At 37.2% G+C, this 25848-nt stretch overlaps 1 protein-coding gene across 1 annotated transcript in view; it reads right to left on the bottom strand.

Annotated features, from left to right (window-relative positions):
- Positions 1 to 25848, bottom strand: part of LOC139739229 (uncharacterized) — a 65241-nt gene that overhangs the window by 23374 nt on the left and 16019 nt on the right. Inside the window, exons 7-14 of the mRNA XM_071649846.1 lie at positions 23151 to 23300; positions 20638 to 20724; positions 18747 to 18833; positions 8712 to 8843; positions 4656 to 4736; positions 3861 to 3931; positions 2835 to 2943; positions 473 to 686 (exon numbers count right to left, since the gene is read on the bottom strand). Of these exons, the coding sequence (XP_071505947.1) occupies positions 473 to 686; positions 2835 to 2943; positions 3861 to 3931; positions 4656 to 4736; positions 8712 to 8843; positions 18747 to 18833; positions 20638 to 20724; positions 23151 to 23300 (931 nt within the window). The remainder of the gene's footprint in view (positions 1 to 472; positions 687 to 2834; positions 2944 to 3860; positions 3932 to 4655; positions 4737 to 8711; positions 8844 to 18746; positions 18834 to 20637; positions 20725 to 23150; positions 23301 to 25848) is intronic.

The following is a 25848-nucleotide window of genomic DNA, read 5'->3' as shown; positions in this document are numbered from 1 at the left end:
TCATTCCGTGCGCGTGCTAATGTAGGGAGGGGGGTGGGGGAGAGGGGAGGGGGGGTCGGCTGAGACACCATAGTAATGGGGCTGCCCATGCCAAAAATACACATAGCGCATCACAGAATCGGTCAGTATATAAAATATATATGACTCTGCATAACAAGACCAGCAAGTCATCAGACATTAATTTTTATTTAGGGACATATTCTTAAAGAGCAGACTCTGAGCTTAACAATGGTGTACAACTCAATTCAAATGGACTAAATACTGGAACAAATGCAGACACTCTCACATAAAGAGTGTTTATTCATGCATATATTTCATATATTCTTACTTTGTTTAGATATGAGTCAATATTATATCTAGGGAATATATTTGAATTTTCATATTCATTTTTTTAGTCATTCTTTTTTCCATGATTTCTAATTTCATGTATTCTCAATAAATTCATTTTGAGGAAACTCAGTTTGGAACTCACCTTTCAACAAACCCTTACACTGGTCACAAAACGTGGGTTTAATGAAGTTGTACTCCTGGAAGACGTGTGAGTTAGAACTGATCCCTCCGTCACTGGACACCCCCATCTCTCTAATGGAATCTCCCGACTCTGACCCGCCTTTCTCCGGACTCGCCATGACGGCATGGCCATTACTCAACCTGGTCTTGAACCACTCCGGAGCAAAAAGAAGGAGCTGTATGGGGAGAGAAGAGAATAGTATGGGAAATATATTATATATTTCTCAGTTTTGTTAGTGCTATTGAAAAGAATTCCAGGATTCACATATTACACTTACTTTCATGATCTGGTACTACATGTACTAAATGTACTTAACCTTTGACCAATGTATAATATTTATTGACAAATCACTATTCTTCAGTCATATATCTATCACCTATAAAGCATAAAACCGGTATTATTGATTATAAAACTAACAATCTGCAGTAACAAATGCCATCACAATCTTTCCAATTTGTTATAGACTAGAAAATTACATAAAATATCTTCACAAACATTCAAAACTTGACAATTAAGAATTGATGTACTCAGGTGCTTTCACGCAATATGGTGGTGGAACCACAATGAAAAATAGAAATACATGATGTACAGATGACATCAAAAGACTAGAAATGTCGCTATGGCGACTGGTATGCCTCCGCCATAATGCATGATTCTCCTAATAGGTCTATAGTACATGTGGACAATGTGTGATTACATTTTCACAAAATTGGCAAAATATTAAAATGACATGTTTGTCACAAATGTACTGAATGTTTACCTTCCTTGACCTATGTTTAATTGGATGAATAGGAGAGCATGTATTTGGGGATTTAAGAACTTTAACTTGACTTTGACCATTTCATAAGTTTATGCACTGAGTAATTTTCAAGGTATGGAGAAAAAGTGCAATTTCTGTATTGAACAGTAAATTGTTATCATTTTCATCTGGCCTTTGATTTATAAGAGAATCACTGTCAGGCAGAACATACATAAATTCAGCATGTTCTAAGTTTCAAGATAACTTGAGCCACTTCCGAGATATGGAGAAAGAATTAAGTTCAGCACTTTCACTTGATCTTTGACCTTTTGACCTTTGACCTTCTTGGCAAAAAAAAAAATCCCAGAGAATCTCTATTGGGTTATACATGCATACATCAAGTTAAAAAAAAAAAAAAAAAGTCCTGCTGGCATTGCATAAATATAAGGAAAATAGTAAAATTTTGAAGTATTGCCCTTGACCTTTGACCCCTGACCTTTGACCCCATGAACCCTAAATTCCCTAGATAACCACTGCCAGTCAGTAGATGCATATATATATATACTATGTTCCATGAAGATACCTCGAACAATTTCCAAGATACAGAGAAAAAGGTGAAAATTTAAAATTTCACTTGACCTTTTGACCTTTGACCTTTTGACCTCATGACCCCAAACTTTCACCAGAGAATTTTAATTGGGTAGTACATGTATACACTAAGTTTCAGGAAAATATCTTCAGGCATTGCATAGATATGGGGGAAATGGTAAAATTTTAAGCATTTGACCTTGACCTTTTGACCTTTGACCTTGAGCATGTGCACCCAAAAGTTGATAGGCACAACTTCACCCCCTAATACACATACATGCCAAGTGTCATTAGGATACCTCAAAAGGTTTTGGTAGTTACCCTGTCCACAAAATTCATTACGGACGGACGGACGGATGGACGGACGGACGGACGGACAACCCGAAAACATAATGCCTCCGGCACCACTTCGTGGCGGAGGCATAAAAACATACAATGTGCTTACAGGAATTTGCAGGAACAGATTGAAAAATAATTTTCCATATAAGAATCCTGAGTAGGGTGTACAACCTCATGAATCTAATCTCATGAATGATAACATCATAAAGTATAAAGATAAAGATGTTGATTAGAAGTGGAAGATTTGTTTGAAAGTTCAATTTCTGATAATACACATTATGATTATGTAATTTATTTAAACCATTGAATTGAATGAGATACGTATATGTAAGATGTATTATGAATATACCAGTAATGGTTATCATTTTCAATTTCTGCAACAATTATTCCAAAACATTTTTGTTTCGAGTTATTTGTAATTTGTCACGCATATGTTGTTCTTTGAACAAATTGCCATCTTTTTGTATCTCTTGTTTGTAAGACTGGTGGAAGGCACATGTCCACATTTGCATTGTGGACAATAAAACATTCAATTCAATTCAATTCAATTCAATTCAGTCATACCTCTTGGTTATAAATTAAAAGAATGACTATGACTTGTTTTGACTTCAAAACAATCATCCTCACCAAAACACAGTAAGAGGCCTGAAGACTTACCTGGGATCTTTTACACGCCAGCCGGATCTCATTCTGGCGATTCTCATTGCGTAGCTTGTGGATCTCAACAAGAGTTTCATGTGCATTTGCAGCTGGATTTGACTTGGTGCTACGCCAGATGTGAGAGGAAGAGAGTAGAACAGTATCATGATCAATGAAATATGATAAAAATCATAATGATAATAGCATTATCTTCTTTATCAATGGTAGCATCTTCAGTGTTGACACTGTTTTACCAGAGGACAATGCATACCATATATTACTCCAGCGTTGTGAGGTACCCATTTATACACCTGGCTCTAGAGGGTACTGTGGGTATTAACATCTTGTCCCAGGATATACCAGAATAAGTGGAACAACAATCATACATCGTGGTGGAAATGAATACCAATGAACCTTATGAAGTCATTCTTTTCTCGTTTGGTCTGTAAAAAGTTTCAATTTCATCTAGGAGCTGTCACCACAGGTTATACAACCTTTTGGCATCACTGCCCTGTTTTGAACAATAACTTATATTAAAGTATTGTGTAATAACTGATCAAATTAAATATCCAATCAATATTATGACAATAAAACTTCAGTTGACACTGCACAGCTGATAAATACTCTTTGATATCACATAGTCTTCTCTGGGAAACAAACAATGAATTCTGTTCCTCAGCTAAGACCCTGTTACTGCTAATTCTGCTATTAAGTGATACTCTTGTGATTAACATCGTATGAAAGTCTTGTTTTGTATAACTAACTCAAATATGTCATATAACATCCTGAGAGTGGGCCATTGATATGTTTTCTTTTGTTTCGAAAAGTGTTAACACTACTTTTTCAATTGATTAATGTGGTAGTTGGATAGGATTTTAATGACTGATGATATTGTCCTACCAGTCCTAATTAACCCGTTGAGGATGGACTGATTTTACTACAACATGCATTTCCCATAGACACTTGCTAGAGTATACTCAGGACTCGTCCTCAACAAGTTAATGGGTTAATGATGAATATGGTGCATCCAGTAAATTGGCTTACCTCTCATATTGTCTTTTTAATCTGTTGGTCTGATCCTTGAGAGAATTGATGGCAGATTCAAGAGACTGGACCTGAGTTGAAGTCAGGAAAAAGAAATGTATAATTATGTGTCTAACAAATTATTGAAGTTAATTACCTCCTCCAAGGGAAGAGATTATATTTTCATCAGCATTGGCTTGTTTGTTTGCTTGTCTGTGTGCAAAATAACAACAAAAGTTATGCACAAATTTAGATGAAATATGCGGGGAAAGTTGAGAATGACACAAGAAACAGGTGATTAGATTTTGGTAGTGATCCAGGAATTGTTATGGATTTTACAAGGGATTTTCGATATTTTGGCAGGTAAAATAGGGTCAATGAACTTGGGAGTTCAAGCTGCGCGTATTTGAGGTAAGCATGCGTGCCCTAAAGTGTGTTCTCTAGTTTATGCTATGGCTATAGGGCAAGGTGCCACACAGTAGCTGAAAATTGATGATGTAACAAAAGGCTTCTATATTGGAAGAGTGGGCTATTTTCAGCATGCATGCATGAGTGCATGATTATATGGAAGAATATCAGATCAGTGGTGGAAAAACCTGCTTGGTGGAGGTCTGCACTCTAAGAATACTTTTCTAGTTGATTTTTGCATCAAGCTGTTTGTATTGCAACTTGTAGACATAATGGCACTACATCAGTGGCAGATCCAGAGGGGGGCACAACTGGGGCATGCCCCCCCCCTTATTTTTTGTTAGAAACAAAAGAAATAAAAAGAAAAATATGAAATAAAACTCGCAAGTGGCTTCTTGGTCATCTCACCTCTTGACTTAAAGTCTCGTATCTATCATGGAGCACGCCCTCTGTTGCTGGGTTGAGGACCAATCTGTTTTGTGAAAAGTCCTGAGGATGAAAGAGGCAATTTAAATCAGTTTAAAATGTGGCGAACATGAGATTATTTTCGAAGATTGTTTCACAATCAAAATATGGCAAAACCTACGCAGAAACTTGCACATTACAAGCAAGATGAGCTAAGTGTACAATGCACAAATGTCATACATGTACACGTATGCCATAACAACAGGCAAAGATTCAGAAACAATATCCATATGAACCATTTTTGCTAAGTTTAATAGAGTAATGTGCATGGTTTGTGACATCAACATGCACTTTCTAAAAACTGTGTGACCAAATTTGCACACTTTTTTTACAGTACTTTTAAGCAAGTGTTATGTTACACCCTGTGGACCCATTAGGTAGCAAAAATCCTTTTAAGTGTTTTTAAGTACAGATGGATATAAATGAGTAATGATATCAATGTCCTTTGTGGCTGTTATTGAAATGGATGCAGGTTACCATGGGAAATCAAAGCACAATCATTTCTCCTTCAAAACACTCAGGAGTTCTGAGCCACTTCAAAGCATCGATTTCACAAAATGCAATAAGAGACGCTTTTATTTGCCTCTGTGGAATCAAATTTAAAACCATCCAGGTAAATAATATCCTCTGCAAATTTCCTTGCAAAGTTAGTTATGTTACTCTAAACACTGGCTCCAGACGCTTGGGAGTAAATTGTGAGTGTGTAAAAAGGGAAATTTCGATTTGTTCTTTGAAGTTTAACGCTCCAATGGAAAATAGTCACTTTTAACACAAGAAATTCTATCATATACAATCTATGGATGGAATGTCATTCTTTCAAGCAACAACACCACAAAAGAGCTTTGTTTTATTAAAATATAAAGACTCTAGCTATCCTTAGTGTATCAAATTTTGCACTAAAAGTGCGGACACCCGAAAGCAACACGTCAATGAACAAAAGGGATGTGAATATAATTACTATAATTTTTTGGGAGTTAAATCTTTATTGCAGGTTTCCTAATGCTACAGGGTGGCACAAGGGACTGAAATGGGTACGAGTCTAGCAGGAAAAAAAAAAGTCTGCAAAGTGCAATTATTCTAGGCCACAGTAAAATTGGTCTTTGATAGAGACAGTGAAATTAACAAAAAATAGTCATAGAGATTTCTTGAAATTCAAATCTAAAATAAATATAATGAAAGTACTGGTATTTAACATTTTCACACAAGTTCACAAAATTGTGATATTTCTCCAGACTATGATTATACAAAATAGCACAGTATGAAATGATTGTGTCTCTCAAAGCCTTGTTTAATCATAATCATCGCATTAAGCCTCCTTTGATATGAACTCAGTCAAAATATTACATATCATGTTGCCAGTGGCGTATCTAGGGGAAACGGCGCCCGGGGCAAGCGCGAAAATTGCGCCCCTAATTTCTGAAAAAGTGTTCAACCCCAACCCCATCCCGGTAGGGACTTTAAACAAAGTCTCCATGATATGCTTTTTTCAAGCACTTAAAAGGGGTCTTTTGAGGGTGATTTAAATGTAGCGAATTTTGATAAATTTTGGCGAGCGAGCGCAGCGAGCGAGCCGAAAATTTTTGTATTTCAGCTTACAAAACATGGAATTCTTGCCATTTTTTGCTTATTAAATCTTACAATTCTAATCAAGATAGTGACGGCCTTATAGATAACGATTTATACCAACAAAGTGAAGACTTTAAAAAAATACTCTAAATTAGTACGCGCGAGTGAGCCGAAATTTGTGTATTTCTGCGTCATCATCACGTTTTGTTCTTATCTCTCTTTATATATATATATATATATATATATATATATATATATATATATAAATTTTGGCGAGCGAGCGCAGCGAGCGAGCCGAAAATTTTTCTATATCAGCTTACAAAACATGGAATTCTTGTCATTTTTTGCTTATTAAATCTTACAATTCTAATCAAGATATAGTGACGGCCTTATAGATAACAATTTATACCAACAAACTGAGGACTTTAAAAAAAATACTCTAAATTAGTGCGCGCGAGTGAGCCGAAATTTTTATATTTCTGCGTCATCATCACGTTTTGTTCTTATCTCTCTTTTTTTTTATAATAATATATATAAATTTTGGCGAGCGAGCGCAGCAAGCGAGCCGAAAATTTTTGTATTTCAGCTTACAAAACATGGAATTTTTGTCATTTTTTGCTGATTAAATCTTACAATTCTAATCAAGATATAGTGACGACCTTATAGATAACGATTTATACCAACAAACTGAAGCCGAAATTTGTTTATTTCCGCGTCATCATTACGTTTTGTTCTTTATCTTTTTTGATTTTTTTTGCGCCCCCCCCCCCGTATGTTCGAAACCGTTGGCGTCCTCTTTTGATCCAATCGGCGATCGCCTTCAGAACGAAAGAAATTGCAGCCGCTGCTCAGTGAAACATTTTGTCTGCTAACTATTAAATGACATGTGTGAACACAATAGACATTGTCATTTTGTCCGCGTCGTCACGTTTTGTTCTTATCTTCTTCTTCCTTTTTTTGATAAATTTTGGCGAGTGAGCGCAGCGAGAGAGCCGACAATTTTTATATTTCAGCTTACTAAACATGGAACTCTTGTCATTTTTTGCTTATTAAATCTTACAATTCTAATCAAGATATAGTGACGGCCTTATAGATAACGATTTATACCTCCAAACTGAGGACTTGAAAAAATACTCTAAATTAGTACGAGCGAGTGAGCCGAAATTTGTATATTTCCGCGTCATCATTGCGTTTTGTTCTTATCTTGTTTGATTTGGGGTTTTTTGCGCCCCCCCCCCCCGTATGTTCGAAACCGTTGGCGCCTTTTGATCCAATTGGCGACCGCTTCAGAACGAAAGAAATTGCAGTCGCTGCTCAGTGAAACATTTTGCCTGCTAAATATTAAATGACATGTGTGAACACAATAGACATTGTCATTTTGTCCGCGTCATCATCAAGTTTTGTTCTTACCTTCTTTTTTAGATATATTTGGCGAGCGAGCGCAGCGAGCGCCCCGAATTTTTTTTATTTCAGCTTACGGAACATGGAATTCTTGTGTGAACACAATAAACATTGTCATTTTGTCCGCGTCATCATGTTTTGTTTTTATCTTGTTTGATTTGGTTTTCTGCCCCCCCCCCCCCCCCCCCCCATCATTCTCCCTCCCCCCCCCCCCCTTTCCGGGCGAGTTTTTTTCTTCTTCTTCTTCTTCTTCTTCTTCTTCTTCGTTTTTTTTTCTTCTTTTCTTCGCTTTTTTTTTTTCGTTTTTTGCGCCCCCAAGGAGTGGCGCCCGGGGCACGTGCCCCCCTTGCCCCCCCCTAGATACGCCACTGCATGTTGCCTCTTTCACATTCACATCATCTAATACCAGAGTCTTGTAATAACCTGCAAATAACAACTTGTGCAAGTTAGATCTTTGAGTTGCTAATCATAATCTACTGTAAAGCAAGACATATTTGCATGAAATACTTTTACCCATTGGAGCCAATGGCCTTTCTTCGTGGCACAAACTTTCCATGAATCGCCACTGAACAATTCCGGCTGGAAAGGTGTAAGTCTGCACCATTAAAGGTGTTATCTGGTCTAGAAGGTGGAAAGTTACACCCACAAAGGTGCTAACTGATCTGAAAGGTACAAAGTTACACCCACAAAGGTGATAACTGGTCTAAAAGGTGCAAAGTTACACCCACAAAGGTGCTAACTGGTCTGAAAGGTGCAAAGTTATACCCACAAAGGTGCTAAATGGTCCAAAAGGTGCAGAGTTACACCAAAAAAAGGTGCTAACTGGTCCAAAAAGGTGCAAAGGTGCAAAGTTACACCCATTGTCCCACAAAGGTGCTAACTGGTCTAAAAGGTGCGAAGTTACACCCAAAAAGGAGCTAACTGGTCTGGGAAGGTGCAAAGTTACACCCATAAACTTAGGTGCTCCTAGTACGACAAAGGGCTCAAAGTTAAACCTATTTTTCTTAGTAGAGTGTACCACAGATCACTTACTCCTGCAATGGCGCCCTCTGGCTTGCTGAATGTGTATTGCTTGGCTTCGGTGGATGACCCTGAGCTGGCTTTTGGTTTCTCGGATGGCGCCCTCTTTGACACCACTTCCAACCTTTTGATGTGGTCTGACAGCTGCAAGGTAGAGGGTGCAGATATCTTATGACTCTGGGGACTTTGTTCAAGTGTGCAACATTGAATATATCAATATGATAAATCAGCACAATATGGCATCCCATACAGAAGGACGGACGGACGGACGGACAACCCGAAAACATAATGCCTCCGGCACCACTTCGTGGCGGAGGCATAAAAACACACACACACACAAAAAAAATCACCAATTGAAGTGGTGGACTGTCTTGACATGGGTTGTATGCATTAATATGAAGGTGAAGGGGCAATGTACTTTGCCAAAAAAAGAAGAAGAAAAGAACAAAAAATGAAAATTGCTTGACCAGGTAATGTAATTTGACATGTGGTTTCCCTTTTCTCGTGCAGGTCATCACACGATTTCTAGTGTCCAGTTCACCGGCTGTACTCTGGTATGCTGCACATGTCATGCAGTCGTCCCTCACAGAAGGTGATGCGCCTGGCTCACCCCCTGTCAAGCAGCATGGACCAGCTCATGAAGGAATGCTGCCAATGGACATAGTGTGGAGGAGGCCTGTGGGATGGAAGGGTCGATTAGTGCGTGGGTATTTTCTGAGCTATTGCGTCATTGGGATTGCACTACACTGCAACTTTTTGCCTTGGACGTAGCAGTTTGTCAAATATGCAACTAAATTTCAGTTCTATGCATCAACTTCATAACAAAGATTGAGTGTGGAAATCAGACAGTTTGCCGAAGATCTGCCGAGCTTAGCCACAGTCTTGTCACTTGCAGTTTTGATGAATGAGAAAAATGTTAATGTCTGCAGAGCAACGGCGAGAATAAGATGTTGGGTAACGGTAACCTAAAACTTGTCCTAAAAACAAAGGAAAAGAAAATAGAAAGGATGTCTCCAAGGGACAAAATGCATACAACGCAAATGCTGAAAATCTTCTCTTTTTTTTTTAACATTGTGTACACGGGTACCTTATAATGTATTTATCTTGAATTTACATTTAAGGCTACACCTCACTACCACAGTGGTGAAAGTATATTCCTGTAGATAGTGTAGTATGGCAGGGTTAAGGGAGTCCCATAGGACCCATTTAAAATCCCAGTTTGGATAATTGCCTCTTAAAGCTGAGGAGCTGTAAAATTGCTGTATGAGTTATTCTTTGGAAGAGAGCAAATTTTCAAGAAGGAAGGATAATGCACTTCCCACAGCCTTCAGATACAATAAAGTACACATTAGTGTCATATGCAAAACTATTGCATAACAAGGACCATGTTCTAAAAGTGGCAAAGTAAATGAGTTTTGGAATAACACCATCTGGTATTAAAATCCTTGGAAGGACAGATTTACTGCATTTTTTTAATATTATGCATAAATTAGCATAATTATTTGAGTATTAAACAATGGATGTGAATAATAATTCCCTCTTCAGTTTCGTAGAATACAAATGTACCTTGTGGGTGCCAATTTTCCTCTCAATCATGTGGTTAACAGCCAAGATTCCCCCCCCCCCCTTCAAGTCTTGCTAGGCATCAAAATAGCTCAGTCTTTTTATGGTTAAGGGACATTAGTTATCAAAATTAATCACAGGATAAGATTATTAGAGGATCCCTCCTCATCAGTAGACATGAAGGTTATGCTTGCACGTTATGCAAACTGAAAAGAAACCATATAAAGTAATTATGGTAATGAAAAAGGTGAACATATTAATGTTCCTTCATGGCTTGTCATTCATGATTTGATCAAAAAGGTGGGATACACAATGAAATTCTCGCTATAATATATCCAAGATTTCCATGTTCTTGAGTGTAAGTGAAATCTGTGTTGTGTGTGAAATTGAATGCATACACATTAATGTCCACACTTCTTGGGTTTCCTTTTCACATGCACTTTACATTCAAGTCATTCAAGTCATTTCATATGTCTATTCCTGCATAGCATAATGATTTCCATGCTTGAGTCACATGTACAATGTACTATAATGTAACAATATTTTCTGCCTTATATTAGAAGTATGAAGGGGTGAATTACACTTAAATATATTCTCAAGTATACCAAGAACATCAATACCAATATTGCGTTAAACAAATACATACTACTGAACGTTTTCGACTTGCACTCGTTGGAGTAGAACGGCACGTATGAAACCAGAAGCGCGAACATAACAATATATACAAAACGAGCAAACCATTCAAGCAAGCGAAAAAGTGCGTACGCTGATTGGCTGACGCCAACATGAGTCAGAATCTAAATCAAAAGAGCGCCAATGTGCGTACAAACTCCTTTTGCCTGCATAGAATAGGATTGGTCAGCTGAATGAATGCAGCCTCAGGCATCACAGGTGAGCGTCGCTCCGGCCTCTACTGACTATGCGAAACTGTGACGAGGTGAAATGCTCAGCGCATGTGCGACTAGTCAGTAAGTGCTGAGCGATAGCAGAAGAAGGGTTACCGGCGGTGACTGCACTGTCAGCGAGGCGTTTACACTAATACCAATATATGAACAATTTAATTAATTAATAACCCTAAACAGTAAGCTATGCATGCCTTCTTTTTTTGTTCTGCTTCCGTTCTGCTTCCCCAACTCATGCATTCTTATGGTGACTCTGCCATGTCATCATCCTTGTTCATCGCAATTTGTTCTAAATTCTGAAAATATTCTTATGCTTCATCCCAATCATCACAAATTCTGAAACTTTGTCCTCAGTATAACTAATTTGTAGTTTTTCAAATGCAAAAATTGGAAAATCAACCGGTCTCCTTTAAGAATGAGATTTCAGTGGAGCTTTTATTAGTGTTAATTGACATGGAACCAGAAGGGACATTTTTGCCATAACCGACTTGCAAAATTCACAAAAATAAGTCCTTCATGTAAAAATACCATAGACATGTATACTGTATAACAAACTACTCATACACTGCAGTTGTAATATTTTCCGTGCATGTTTGGTATAATATTTCAGGACAGATATTCATCAAAACAGACTTTATGATGCTGCCAGGCACTCTTTACATTAAGAAGTGAAGTACATACGTCTTGACCATTTGGTTGCGAGCATCCAACCGCTCCTCTGGGGTAAGCTCCCCATGTTTTCTTTTCAGATGCTGCGCCATGCGGTTGATTTGCTGGCCACAGAAGCAACATGGCCTCGGGATCGTCTGCCGTTTTTTCCCTCGTAAGAAAACATGCAATATTTATAATTGAAGGTGATTCTTCTACTCAAATTCAGAAACAGAACTTTCCAAAGCATTCATTCATAAAATTATTTTGGATAAGTACATAAACATAGTTAAAAAGTGTGTCTTGAAGATTGACAAAATAATTAAACTAAATGGTGGAGGAAATCGGCAGCAAGCCATCGGCCTTTCGAGGCTGATCCCATTAACGCTGTCTGTCATTATGCACTGTATCATAAATTGGGAGTCACATATAAAAAGAAACCGGACTTGCAATGAGACATTTTAAAGGTCATGGACCTTGTGAAGTAGGGCCTGTATTGATAGGGTCCAGTAACAAAATCATTTTCTGACACAAATTAAACTTCATATTATGCAAACAATCTAAAATTGTACACAGACATACTAACCCACTCACACACAAGCACTTTTTGACAGTTTACAACTAAATAAAATTCATTCATTAACAGATATTATATTTAAAAGTGTAGTAAAATGTATAAACATCAGCGACATGATTACTAAACAGTTAAAAAGTGTCACTTCCCAAAATCACATTTTGTTTTTAAATATTTCCCTTTTCACATAATACTTTAAAACTAGACAAAGTTGAGCATGCTTTTATATTCTAATTCAAGTCATTTCATATGTCTATTCCTGTGTAGCGTAATGATTTCCATGCTTGAGTCACATGTACTATAATGTAACAATATTTCCTGCCTTGTATTAAAAGTAAGAAGGGGTGAACTACACTTACCGGTAAATATATTCTCAAATATACCAAGAACATTAATACCAATATGAAAAATTTAATTAATTAATAACCCTAAACAGTAAGCTATGTATGCCTTCTTCTTTTGTTCTGCTTCCGTTCTGCTTCCCCATCTCATGCATTCTTATGGTGACTCTGCCATGTCATCATCCTTTGTTCATTGCAATTTGTTCTAAATTCTAAAAATATTCTTATTCTTCATCCCAATCATCACAAATTCTGAAACTCTGTCCTCAGTATAACTAATTTGTAGTTTTTCAAATGCAAAAATTGGAAAATCATCCGATCTCCTTTAACCCTAATCAGGCTGGGGGGGGGGGGGGGGGGGCGGAATCCGCCCCCCCCCCCCTCAACGTTTCACGCAATATCTTCGCAACGCGATAAGCTCGCGCCGCGATGTTTCATGACTTTTTACTTTCAAGTATCGCGCAACTTTTGAGACCCAAATTGTTGCACCCGCGTGTACCGTTTTGACGCGACGCCCGTTCGAAAAAAATTTGTCAACCCCAAAATTGCTCCAAAATGTGATTTTGTGTACAAATTCAATGCAAATTGTGTTTTTTCAATTAATTCACATAAAAATTCATATCTTCACTTAGAATGGCCGAAATTAATTTATTTTAGCATAATAATGCTTCGCAAAATGTCTGTGACAAATTTTGGCCAAAAAACAAACAAAAACAAAAGGTCAAAAAACAAGGAAATACATAAATTCAAAAAACAATAAAATACATAAGAAATTAATTTCGATACAGATTTTTTTTTATCCTAAGTCTCAGAAGAATGATACAAGAAACATTTTAAAAAAGAAATTAGCTTAATTGGAGCATTAATAAGTGATTTAGGGCCCAAAACTGAGTTTATGCATAAATTACAATAATTAATTAATGTAAAATATAAGAAAAATTTTTCGGAGAAAGCAACCATACATTTTGATAGAATACGTTGCGGGCGTCGCGTGTGCCGATTTTCAGCGCGATCGCGCGTTCCATAGGCGAGATCTGAAGGGGGGGCGGAATCCGCCCCCCCAGATATAGCATAGCCAAAAAAGCCCAGCCTGATTAGGGTTAAGAATCAGATTTCAGTGGAGCTTTTATTAGTGTTAATTGACATGGAACCAGAAGAGACATTTTTGCCATAATCGACTTGCAAAATTCACAAAAATAAGTCCTTCATGTAACAAGAGACCCGCGGGTCTAGCGCTCACCTGAGTATCGCAAGTTCACCTTTCACGCAGTCACTAATCTAAATTATTCACAGCTCTACCAAAATTTGACCAGGCACTCTCAAGTAGAAGATGAAAATGTACAATAAGGTCCCATTTTTTTAAAGATTCCTTAATTTGGGGGGATTGGGGCCCCCTGGGGCCCTCTGGGTGGGGCATGGTACTCATTTTGATAAATTGTGATCCTGATCCCCTAGGGATGCTACTTGCCAAGTTTGACGAAAATCCATCATGAGGTTTTCAGGAAGAAGATGAAAATGTACAATTTAGGCCCCCATTTGGACCTTCCCAACCACCCCCCCCCCCCCTCCCCGAGGGGCACCCCTGGATCTCCTATGAACAAACTTGAAACTACAGTCATTAATGTACTCACTCATAGTATTATCTTAGCTCTATAACTTCTGATACTAGAGAAGATTTTAAAAGATTCCTTCATTTTGGGGGTGTGGGCCCCCCGGGGGCCCCCTGGGTGGGGCATGGTGCCCATTTTAACAAATTGAGATCCTAACCCCTTAGGGATGCTACCTGCCAAGTTTGGTGAAAATGGGTCATGGGGTTCTCAAGAAGATAAAAATGTACAATTTAGGCCCCATTAGGATCCCTCCTCACCCCCCTCCCCTGGGTCCCAAGGGGGGCACCCCTGATTCTGCCATGAACAAACTTGAAACTACAGTCATTAATGTACAAACTCATAGTATTAACTTAGCTCTATCACTTATGGTTCTAGAGAAGAAGATTTTTACAGATTCCTTAATTTTGGGGGGTTTGGGCCCCCTGGGGCCCCCTGGGTGGGGCATGGTGCCCATTTTAACAAATTGGGTTCCTAACCCCCTAGGGATGCTAGCTGCCAAGTTTGGTGAAAATGGGTCATGGGATTCTTAAGAAGAAGATGAAAATGTACAATTTAGGCCCCATTAGAACCCCTCCCCACCCCCCCTCCCCTGGGTCCCAAGGGGGGCACCCCTGATTCTGCCATGAACAAACTTGAAACTACAGTCATCAATGTACTAACTCATAGTATTAACTTAGCTCTATCACTTCTGGTTCTAGAGAAGAAGATTTTTACAGATTCCTTAATTTAGGGGGTTTGGGCCCCCCTGGGGGCCCCCTGGGTGGGGCATGGTGCCCATTTTAACAAATTGAGTTCCTAACCCCCTAGGGATGCTACCTGCCAAGTTTGATGAAAATCGGTCTTGGGGTTTTCAAGAAGAAGATGAAAATGTAAAAAGTTTACGCACGACGCACGACGGACGACGCACGACGGACGACGGACGACGGACGACGCACGACGCACGACGCACGACGCACGACGGACGCCGGACGAAGGGCGATCGCAATAGCTCACTTGAGCCTTTGGCTCAGGTGAGCTAAAAATACCATAGACATGTATACTGTATAACAAACTACTCATACACTGCAGTTGTAATATTTTCCGTGAATGTTTGGTATAATATTTCAGGACAGATATTCATCAAAACAGACTTTATGATGCTGCCAGGCACCCTTTACATTAAGAACTGAAGTACATACGTCTTGACCATTTGGTTGCGAGCATCCAACCGCTCCTCTGGGGTAAGCTCGGCATGCTTTCTTTTAAGATGCTGTGCCATTCTGTTGATTTGCTGGCCACAGAGGCAACATGGCCTCGGGATTGTCTGCCGTTTTATCCCTTGTAAGAAAACATGCAATATATATAATTGAAGGTGATTCTTCTACTCAAATTGAGAAACAGAACTTTCCAAAGCATTCATTCATAAATTTATTTTGGATAAGTACATAAGCATAGTAAAAAAGTGTGTCTTGAAGATTGACATAATAATTAAACTAAATGGTGGAGGAAATCGGCTGTAAGCCATCGGCCTTTCGAGGCTGATCCCATTAACAAATAATTACAATATTGAAGTTGTCTGTCATTATGCACTGTATCATAAATTGGGAGTCACATATAAAAAGAAACCGGACTTGCAGTGAGACATTTTAAAGGTCATGGACCTTGTGAAGTAGGGCCTGTATTAATAGGGTCCAGTAACAAAATCATTTTCTGACACAAATTAAACTTCATATTATGCAAACAATCTAAAATTGTACACAGACATACTAACCCACTCACACACAAGCACTTTTCGACAGTTTACAACTAAATGAAAATCATTCATAAACAGATATTATATTTAAAAGTGTAGTAAAATGTACTGTATAAACATCAACGACATGATTACTAAACAGTAAAAAAGTGTCACTTCCTAAAATCACATTTTATTTAAATATTTCCCTTTTCACATAATACTTTAAAACAGGACAAAGTTGAGCATGCTTTTATACTCTAATTCAAGTCATTTCATACATTGTATGTCTATTCCTGTGTAGCGTAATGGTTTCCATGCTTGAGTCACATGTACTATAATGTAACAATATTTCCTGCCTTGTATTAAAAGTAAGAAGGGGTGAACTACACTTAGCGGTAAATATATTCTCAAATATACCATGAACATTAATACCAACATGAAAAATTTAATTAATTAATAACCCTAAACAGTATAAACATAGTATCTTATAGCACAAAGCAAGTGTGCATCATGCATGTAGGCCTATACTGTTAGTGGTAGTAATTTAAAAGCATGTTGTATGAGGCACCTATTGTAATATTAATAAAATTGTCTAAAAACTCTGTAGCTTCTCACTTGTGTCTTCAATTTCCCACATATTGCATCTGTGACCCGGCTCACTGTCGTAGATGTTGTTGACCTTGATATCCCATGCATAGATGCAATGGTGTCCAACACACCACCTGGTGTATGGAAGTGTAGTCTTGTACAATCTTGTAGAAGTAGAGAAAGTGCCTGGCTGTGGATTGTGTCATGCTAAATTTTTGGTTCAACCATTGACACCAGAGCCATCAAACCCTGACGAGAAAATCGCTATTTTCTCCATAACTCTTCAGGACTCCATTTGAGAGGGTCTGCCTTCTCCCAAACACTCGTTCTCTTTACTAATCCTTGCTGCTTTGTCTGGCAGTATTAATATGGCAATAGCAGCCATCTTGCTTCGCTGACTTCACCTACTAATAGTTGATTTTGGATATATGATAATTAAAGTTGATTTGTGGAAGTTATGATTGATTTTCTAATGTTATAGACAGATCCTGGTGGCCCTTTAAGCCATGTTTGTCCTGGGGTGGAGAGCCTGCATATGAAGTGAAAATAGAAGTTGTAATAGTAATGATGATGATGATAATGATAATAATAATGATAATGATAATGATAATGATAATAATTATAATAATAATAATAATATTAATAATAATTATTATAATGATATTGATAATGATAATGATAGTTATAATATGAAAAATCAAGTAGAACTAGTAGTTAGAGTAATAATGATTATAGTTATAATAGTAATAATAACAATAAAATAGAGTAATCATATTAATAATGTATGATTATGTCGACAAACCCCACATACTTGCCATTCATGAACTGGATCAGCGTCTGTAGTTGCATACCACTCTCTAATCTGACGAGGATGTGGAATTGAAGTAAAATTGAGTGAAATTGGAGGGTCATTGCAAAAGCCTTGAGCTCTTCCGGATATTGCTGCATTTGTTTTCTTCTTCTTTTTGTTCAGAATACGCTGGATAATGTCTTTGGGCACTCCTTGGAAAGTAGTTTCAAGCATTTCGGCACAAGACGAGGAGATCAGATTCTCACTTTTGAGCTGGTTCACTACTCCTTTTAGTCTTTTTTCTTTCTGTTTCAAAAATCTTGTCTTTTGATGTTCCATCCTGAGTTTCTTTTTACACTTGTCTAGATTGCGGACTGCCTTATCCAGTTTCCGTTTTAAAGTACGAGGTGAATCCAGTTCCCCATACTGGTGATCCTTTGTGACAGCTGATGATGACGGTGCCAAATCTTGAGGATGATGTCGAGTGTTCTGGTCATAATTTTCATGTGTTTTGGCTGCCATAGGGAATAACAGTGAAATTACAGCTTTCCCATGATTGTGTTTACATGAATTTTACAGCTCAGTTTAAAAAATACTGTAACAAAGAGTTGTACAAACTCTTGCTTACCATTATTGTGGATTCTTTTTCGGATACCTAATAACGGTGCAAAAGAAAGATTAGCAATAGACTATTTTAATCATAAGGCTCCTTTTAAGTAGGATAAGTAGGTATCTAGTCAAGGCTGTTCTGTTTAAAGATATTGAAACATAGTTTCTGTGCTTTATTTTCATTTCTTATTGTCAGTATTTAGTCCTTACAGTTACACTCTTCTTTTCAGTTTATGAAGTTTTGATTTGTGTTCTTGCAGTCTATAATTTCAGATAGTTTGTATGATCAACCCCTGAAAGGGGGGGGGGGGGTTAGATGCTATTCAGTTTATGGCAATTGCTATGAAGTGATAATGAAATTAGTGTGTCCACTGAATTCTTGTCACTGTAGAAATGACTGCTGCACCCCTCCCCATTTGAGACAACTTTAACTATCAAAAAAAAAAATGGACTCAAATTAGTCCTTATTCATCAAACATAGACACCACATGCATATTGCACTCACATTGAAGTGACTGATTTGTAATAGTTGTGTACCATAATCGGAGGAAACCCATCAAGATTTGCTGCATGTTTCTTCATTTCATATTGACCACAGAACATAATCTGAACCAGGACATGTTTTTGAATTATGTTGTATTACAAAAGATGACAAATTGTGTGTCAATTGACGATTGGAGATAGCATTCATTGTACATGTATATCCACCTCATGTTCTTCAGATGGTCTAAGTGCATCGTCTCTCTCTGCGATGGCCCTGCAGAGGGCATTGAGATTTTCCAGGGCAGTTGTGTCCTGTGAAGCAATAAGATGAGTGGAGAATGGTATAGTAATGACTGTCAAGTTATAGTTTATTTTGGATCTATGATAACAATCAAAGTTGATTTGTGGAAGTAATCATTGATTTTCTAATGTTATAGACAGATCCTGGTGGCCCTATAAGCCACATTTGTCCTGGAGTGGAGAGCCTGCATATGAAGTGAAAATAGAAATTGTAATAGTAATGATGATCATAATAATAATATGATAATAATAGTAGCAGTAATAATAATGATAATAATAAGAATAATAATATTGATAATAATAATAATATAAATAATCTAGTAGAACTAGTAGTTAGAGTAATAATAATCATAATTATAATAGTAATAATGATAATAAAATATGTATATATATTTATACATATATATACCCCATGTATACTTGCCATTCATGAACTGGACCTGCTGTCTCATTGTCATCTCATCCAGCATCAAGGCGCATAGTCTCCTTCCCCTTACGTTTGTTATCTGCTGCCCGTGCTGCTAAAGCCTCTAATGCCGGTTTAGTGAAACCAGGATCAGCTGGAGTTGCATACCACTCTCTATTCTGATGAGGATGTGGAATTGGAATAAAATTGAGTAAAATTGGAGAGTCATAGCAAAAGCCTTGAGCTCGTCTGGATATGCTTCATTTGTTTTCTTCTTCTTTTTGGTCAGAATACGCTGGATAATGTCCTTGGGCACTCCTTGGAAAGTAGTTTCCAGCATTTCGGCACAAGACGAGGAGATCAGATTCTCACTTTTGAGCTGGTTCACTACTCCTTTTAGTCTTTTTTCTTTCTGTTTCAAAAATCTTGTCTTTTGATGTTCCATCCCGAGTTTCTTTTTACACTTGTCTAGACTGCGGACTGCCTTATCCAGTTTCCGTTTTAAAGTATGAGGTGAATCCAGTACCCCATACTGGTGATCCTTTGTGACAGCTGATGATGACGGTGCCAAATCTTGAGGATGATGTCGAGTGTTCTGGTCATAATTTTCATGTGTTTTGGCTGCCATAGGGAATAACAGTGAAATTACAGCTTTCCCATGATTGTGTTTACATGAATTTTACAGCTCAGTTAAAAAAATACTGTAACAAAGAGTTGTACAAACTCTTGCTTACCATTATTGTGGATTCTTTTTCGGATACCTTATAAGGGTGCAAAAGAAAGATTAGTAATATTTTAATCATAAGGCTCCTTTTAAGTAGGATAAGTAGGTATCAAGTCAAGGTTGTTCTGTTTAAAGATATTGAAACATAGTTTCTGTGCTTTACTTTCATTTCTTATTGTCAGTATTTATTCCTAACACTCTTCTGTTCAGTTTATGTAGTTGTAATTTGTGTTAAGTCTATAATTTCAGATAGTTTGTATGATCAACCCCTGAAAGGGGGGGGGGGAGAGTAGATGCTATTCAGTTTATGGCAATTGCTATGAAGTGATAATGAAATTAGTGTGTCCACTGAATTCTTGTCACTGTAGAAATGACTGCTGCACCCCTCCCCATTTGAGACAACTTTAACTATCAAAAAAAAAAAATGGACTCAAATTAGTCCTTATTCATCAAACATAGACACCACATGCATATTGCACTCACATTGAAGTGACTGATTTGTAATAGTTGTGTACCATAATCAGAGGAAACCCATCAAGATTTGCTGCATGTTTCTTCATTTCATATTGACTACAGAACATAATCTGAACCAGGACATGTTTTTGAATTATGTTGTATTACAAAAGATGACAAATTGTGTGTCAATTGACGATTGGAGATAGCATTCTTTGTACATGTATATCCACCTTGTGTTCTTCATATGGTTGAAAAGCAGCGTCTGTCTCTGCGATGGCCCTGCAGAGGGCATTTAGATTCTCCAGGGCAGTTGTGTCCTGTGAAGCAATAAGATGAGTGGAGAATGGTATAGTAATGACTGTCAAGTTATAGTTTATTTTGGATCTATGATAACAATCAAAGTTGATTTGTGGAAGTAATCATTGATTTTCTAATGTTATAGACAGATCCTGGTGGCCCTATAAGCCACGTTTGTCCTGGAGTGGAGAGCCTGCATATGAAGTGAAAATAGAAATTGTAATAGTAATGATGATGATGATGATAATAATAATGATAATAATAGTAGCAGTAATAATAATGATAATAATAAGAATAATAATATTGATAATAATAATACTATAAATAATCTAGTAGAACTAGTAGTTAGAGTAATAATAATCATAATTATAATAGTAATAATGATAATAAAATATGTATATATATTTATACATATATATACCCCATGTATACTTGCCATTCATGAACTGGACCTGCTGTCTCATTGTCATCTCATCCAGCATCAAGGCGCATAGTCTCCTTCCCCTTACGTTTGTTATCTGCTGCCCGTGCTGCTAAAGCCTCTAATGCCGGTTTAGTGAAACCAGGATCAGCTGGAGTTGCATACCACTCTCTATTCTGATGAGGATGTGGAATTGGAGTAAAATTGAGTAAAATTGGAGAGTCATAGCAAAAGCCTTGAGCTCGTCTGGATATGCTTCATTTGTTTTCTTCTTCTTTTTGTTCAGAATACGCTGGATAATGTCTGTGGGCACTCCTTGGAAAGTAGTTTCCAGCATTTCGGCACAAGACGAGGAGATCAGATTCTCACTTTTGAGCTGGTTCACTACTCCTTTTAGTCTTTTTTCTTTCTGTTTCAAACGTCTTGTCTTTTGATGTTCCATCCTGAGTTTCTTTTTACACTTGTCTAGATTGCGGACTGCCTTATCCAGTTTCCGTTTTAAAGTACGAGGTGAATCCACTACCCCATACTGGTGATCCTTTGTGACAGCTGATGATGACGATGCCAAATCTTGAGGATGATGTCGAGTGTACTGGTCATAATTTTCATGTGTTTTGGCTGCCATAGGGAATAACAGTAAAATTATAGCTTTCCCATTGTGTTTACATGAATTTTACAGCTCAGTTAAAAAAATACTGTAACAAAGAGTTGTACAAACTCTTGCTTACCATTATTGTGGATTCTTTTTCGGATACCTTATAAGGGTGCAAAAGAAAGATTAGTAATATTTTAATCATAAGGCTCCTTTTAAGTAGGATAAGTAGGTATCCAGTCAAGGTTGTTCTGTTTAAAGATATTGAAACATAGTTTCTGTGCTTTATTTTCATTTCTTATTGTCAGTATTTATTCCTAACACTCTTCTGTTCAGTTTATGTAGTTGTAATTTGTGTTCAGTATAGATAATTTCAGATAGTTTGTATGATCGACCCCTGAAAAGGGGGGGGGGGGTGAGAGTAGATGCTATTCAGTTTATGGCAATTGCTATGAAGTGATAATGAAATTAGTGTGTCCACTGGATTCTTGTCACTGTATAAATGACTGCTGCACCCCTCCCCATATGAGACAACTTTAACTACCCCCCCCCCCCCAAAAAAAAATGGACTCAAATTAATCTTTATTAATTAAACATAGACACCACATGCATATTGCACTCACATTGAAGTGACTGATTTGTAATTGTGGTGTACCATAATCGGAGGAAACCCATCAAGATTTGCTGCATGTTTCTTCATTTCATATTGACTACAGAACATAATCTGAACCAGGACATGTTTTTTAATTATGTTGTATTACAAAAGATGACAAATTGTGTGTCAATAATTGATGATTGGAGATAGCATTCATATCTACCTCATGTTCTGCAGATGGTCCAGCATCGTTGTCTCTCTCTATGATAGCCCTTCAGAGAGCATTAAGTGTGCCCAGGGCAGTTGTGTCCTGTGAAGCAATAAGATGAGTGGAGAATGGTATAGTATTGTCCATCAAGTTATAGTTTATTTTGGATCTATGATAACAATTAAAGTTGATTTGTGGAAGTTATAATTGATTTTCTAATGTTATAGACAGATCCTGGTGGCCCTATAAGCTACGTTTGTCCTGGAGTGGAGAGCCTGCATATGAAGTGAAAATAGAAATTGTAATAGTAATGATGATGATGATAATAATAATGATAATAATGATGATGATTATAATAATAATAATAATAATAATAATAATAATAATAATAGTAATAATAATAATAATAATTATAATAATAATTATAATAATGATAATAATAATCATAATTATTATGGTAATATTGATAATAATGGTAATAATAATATAAATAATCTAGTAGAAATAGTAGTTGGAGTAATAATGATTATAATTATAATAGTAATAATAATAATAATAAAATATGATGATAGTAATCATATGTATGATTATGTCGCCAAACCCCACGTACTTGCCATTCATGAACTAGACCTGCTTCCGTATTGTCATCTCATCCAGCATCAAGGCACATAAAATCTCCTTCCCCTTACGTTTGTTATCTGCTGCCCGTGCTGCTAAAGACTCTAGTACCGGTTTAGTGAAACCAGGATCAGCGTCTGTAGTTGCATACCACTCTCTATTCTGAAGAGGATGTGGAATTGGAGTAAAATTGAGTGGAATTGGAGTAAAATTGAGTAAAATTGGTGGTTCATTGCAAAAGAAGCCTTGAGCTCTTCCTGATATGCTGCATTTGTTTGTAAATCTTCTTCTTTTTGTTCAGAATCATACGCTGGATAATGTCTTTGGGCACTCCTTAGACAGTGGTTTCCAGCATTTCGGCACAAGACGAGGAGATCAGATTCTCACTTTTGAGCTGGTTCACTACTCCTTTTAGTCTTTTTTCTTTCTGTTTCAAACGTCTTGTCTTTTGATGTTCCATCCTGAGTTTCTTTTTACACTTGTCTAGACTGCGAACTGCCTTTAATAGCAAGTTTCCGTTTTAAAGTACGAGTCGAATCCAATACCCCATACTGGTGATCCTTTATGACAGCTGATGATGACGATACCGAATCTTGAGGATGATGTCAAGTGCCTGCAACTGGTTAATGATGTGATGATGACTGTGTCACATCTTGAGGATGATATATATTATGATAAATGATAATTATGTTGGTGATGATAATGTTCACTATATTAATGATTACTGTCATATTAAAAAAAATGTTAAAAACAGTGTTTGTGATATTAATAACATTTATTTTTCATAATTATAATCAATATTCAAGAAACCAGGTATAACCTTTGCTTACAGCAAACTTGTTTATTTTGATACCAATAAACCTTCAAGAGATTATCCTGTTCTCCTCTCTCCACCTCGTTTTCTTGACACGACTCCCAACATTCTGTAATCTCTTGTACAGTTTCTATGTGACTGCATGGTGCATTCTTTCATGTTAGCACTGGGAAAGTACTTTTGATATCGTCCTTTCCTTATAATATGACTGTCCACGGATTGTGATGTAGGTTTCTGCACATGTATCTCCACAGTCAAACATAAATCAACATTTAATTTTCTGCAAATGGGAAATGATCGTCATCCCATTTTCAAATCAACTAAGACATTTGACTTTCACATTTATGTGAATGTGAGTCAGGCAGTCATAGGGTGGTGTTGTGGAATCATACCATCCACTTTTAATACCGTTCATGGAGTTGTCGCAATTGAACATGTACAGGTATCCCTGGAGGTTCAATCCTGATAACCGTAGAAACTCGTACTGTACTTAAAACTGTCAAGAGTTCGGCACTGCAGTAGACCTGCCCCCTCGTGAGTACAGTGGACTCCCGGCAGTTTTCTTTCGTTTTAGATATCAAAATTTCATTATCCGTACAAATAAACAATGGAAAGACGTAGAGCTGATTATGTTTCGGCCTGAATTTTTACTTCCTTGTAACCGGAATTTCGTTTTAACCGTGTTCGTTATAACGGGAGTGCACTGTAGTAGTTGATGGAATACCTCCCCCCCCCCCCCCCCCGCCCCCCCTCCATCCCCCATAGAGGGTATAAAAGGGGCAGCACTTCACAGCCCTCTTCTGTCTGTTTTCTCTGTTCTGTCTTCATCCTCTCTGCTACTCTTCTGTCAACCCTTCTCTTCCACGATTTTCTGCCTACTAGGCTAATAATAACCTAACATCCTATGTAGGCTGATAAGACAACCACACTTATAGGCGCCTGCACCCAAGAAAGGTAGAGACTGCCGTGACGCTGAATTGTGAAGAAAATCCAACTAAATTTTGAGTGTTCAACTTGAAATGTACCATGTAATTTGAGATTGTGTCCTTTTGCATTCTTATTTCTATATATTTTCTGTTGTTTGTGCTATGCATGTTGTTTTGCAAAGATTTTACATTTTGTTGTGCAATAAAAATGTACAGTTGTACAATTGTATATCCCACTCGCTTTCACATTATGAATTATTTCATTATTGTTTGTTTTGAATGTTTTTTGATGCAGTGGACAAGCAAAGAGAAACATGAACATGTAATACTTCATACACCATATATTTTATATTGTATTTGGTAAACTAGAACTTTAAAAGGCAATTCACAAGTGATTGAATTTGCATTTCAGAACAAGTAGCCATACTGCATTATCCCTTTTCATTGTATAAAAAGTGATTTTCCACCCTGTGTAGGATGTGAACGGCATTTTGTGTAATGTGAAGCAATACAATTACTGTGTACATTAAATGTTAATTTGCAAAGATTGGTTGTTGTATGAAATACTGGAAAATGTGTATAAAACAATAAACTTAGCATGCTTGTAATGTTTTCTCAAAGTAACTTTTTTATCAGGTCATGAAACCGTTAAAAAAAATATTGAGAGCTTTCACCTTTTGTTAGATGAGGTGTGCATGTGTGTATGTGTGTGTGTTTAGATTTATTTTGTGCACCCACTCGGGATGCAATGAAAAATGCTTTTTCTTTGAGCTAACCAAAAATGTAACACTGGACAAACAGTTACAGTGTATCTTATATAATGTACTTTGAAAATTATCTTTCTTGACATGGAAGAGCATTGTTCTAATTGTTTTCTGAAAAAAATGCTAGCGTAAAGCTCTTCAGTAGGAATGATAAGAATGATATTCCAAATTGCTTTAAAAAAGGGACGCGATATGCTACTTGAATA

This window comes from Diadema antillarum, unplaced genomic scaffold (genome assembly GCF_040938485.1).
Source record: "Diadema antillarum isolate AM-2024a unplaced genomic scaffold, OU_Dant_1.0 seq00000791_RagTag, whole genome shotgun sequence".
NCBI classification, from domain to species: Eukaryota; Metazoa; Echinodermata; class Echinoidea; order Diadematoida; family Diadematidae; genus Diadema; species Diadema antillarum.
Note: the sequence above shows the minus strand (reverse complement) of the source record. Positions and strands in the feature narration are given on the sequence as shown.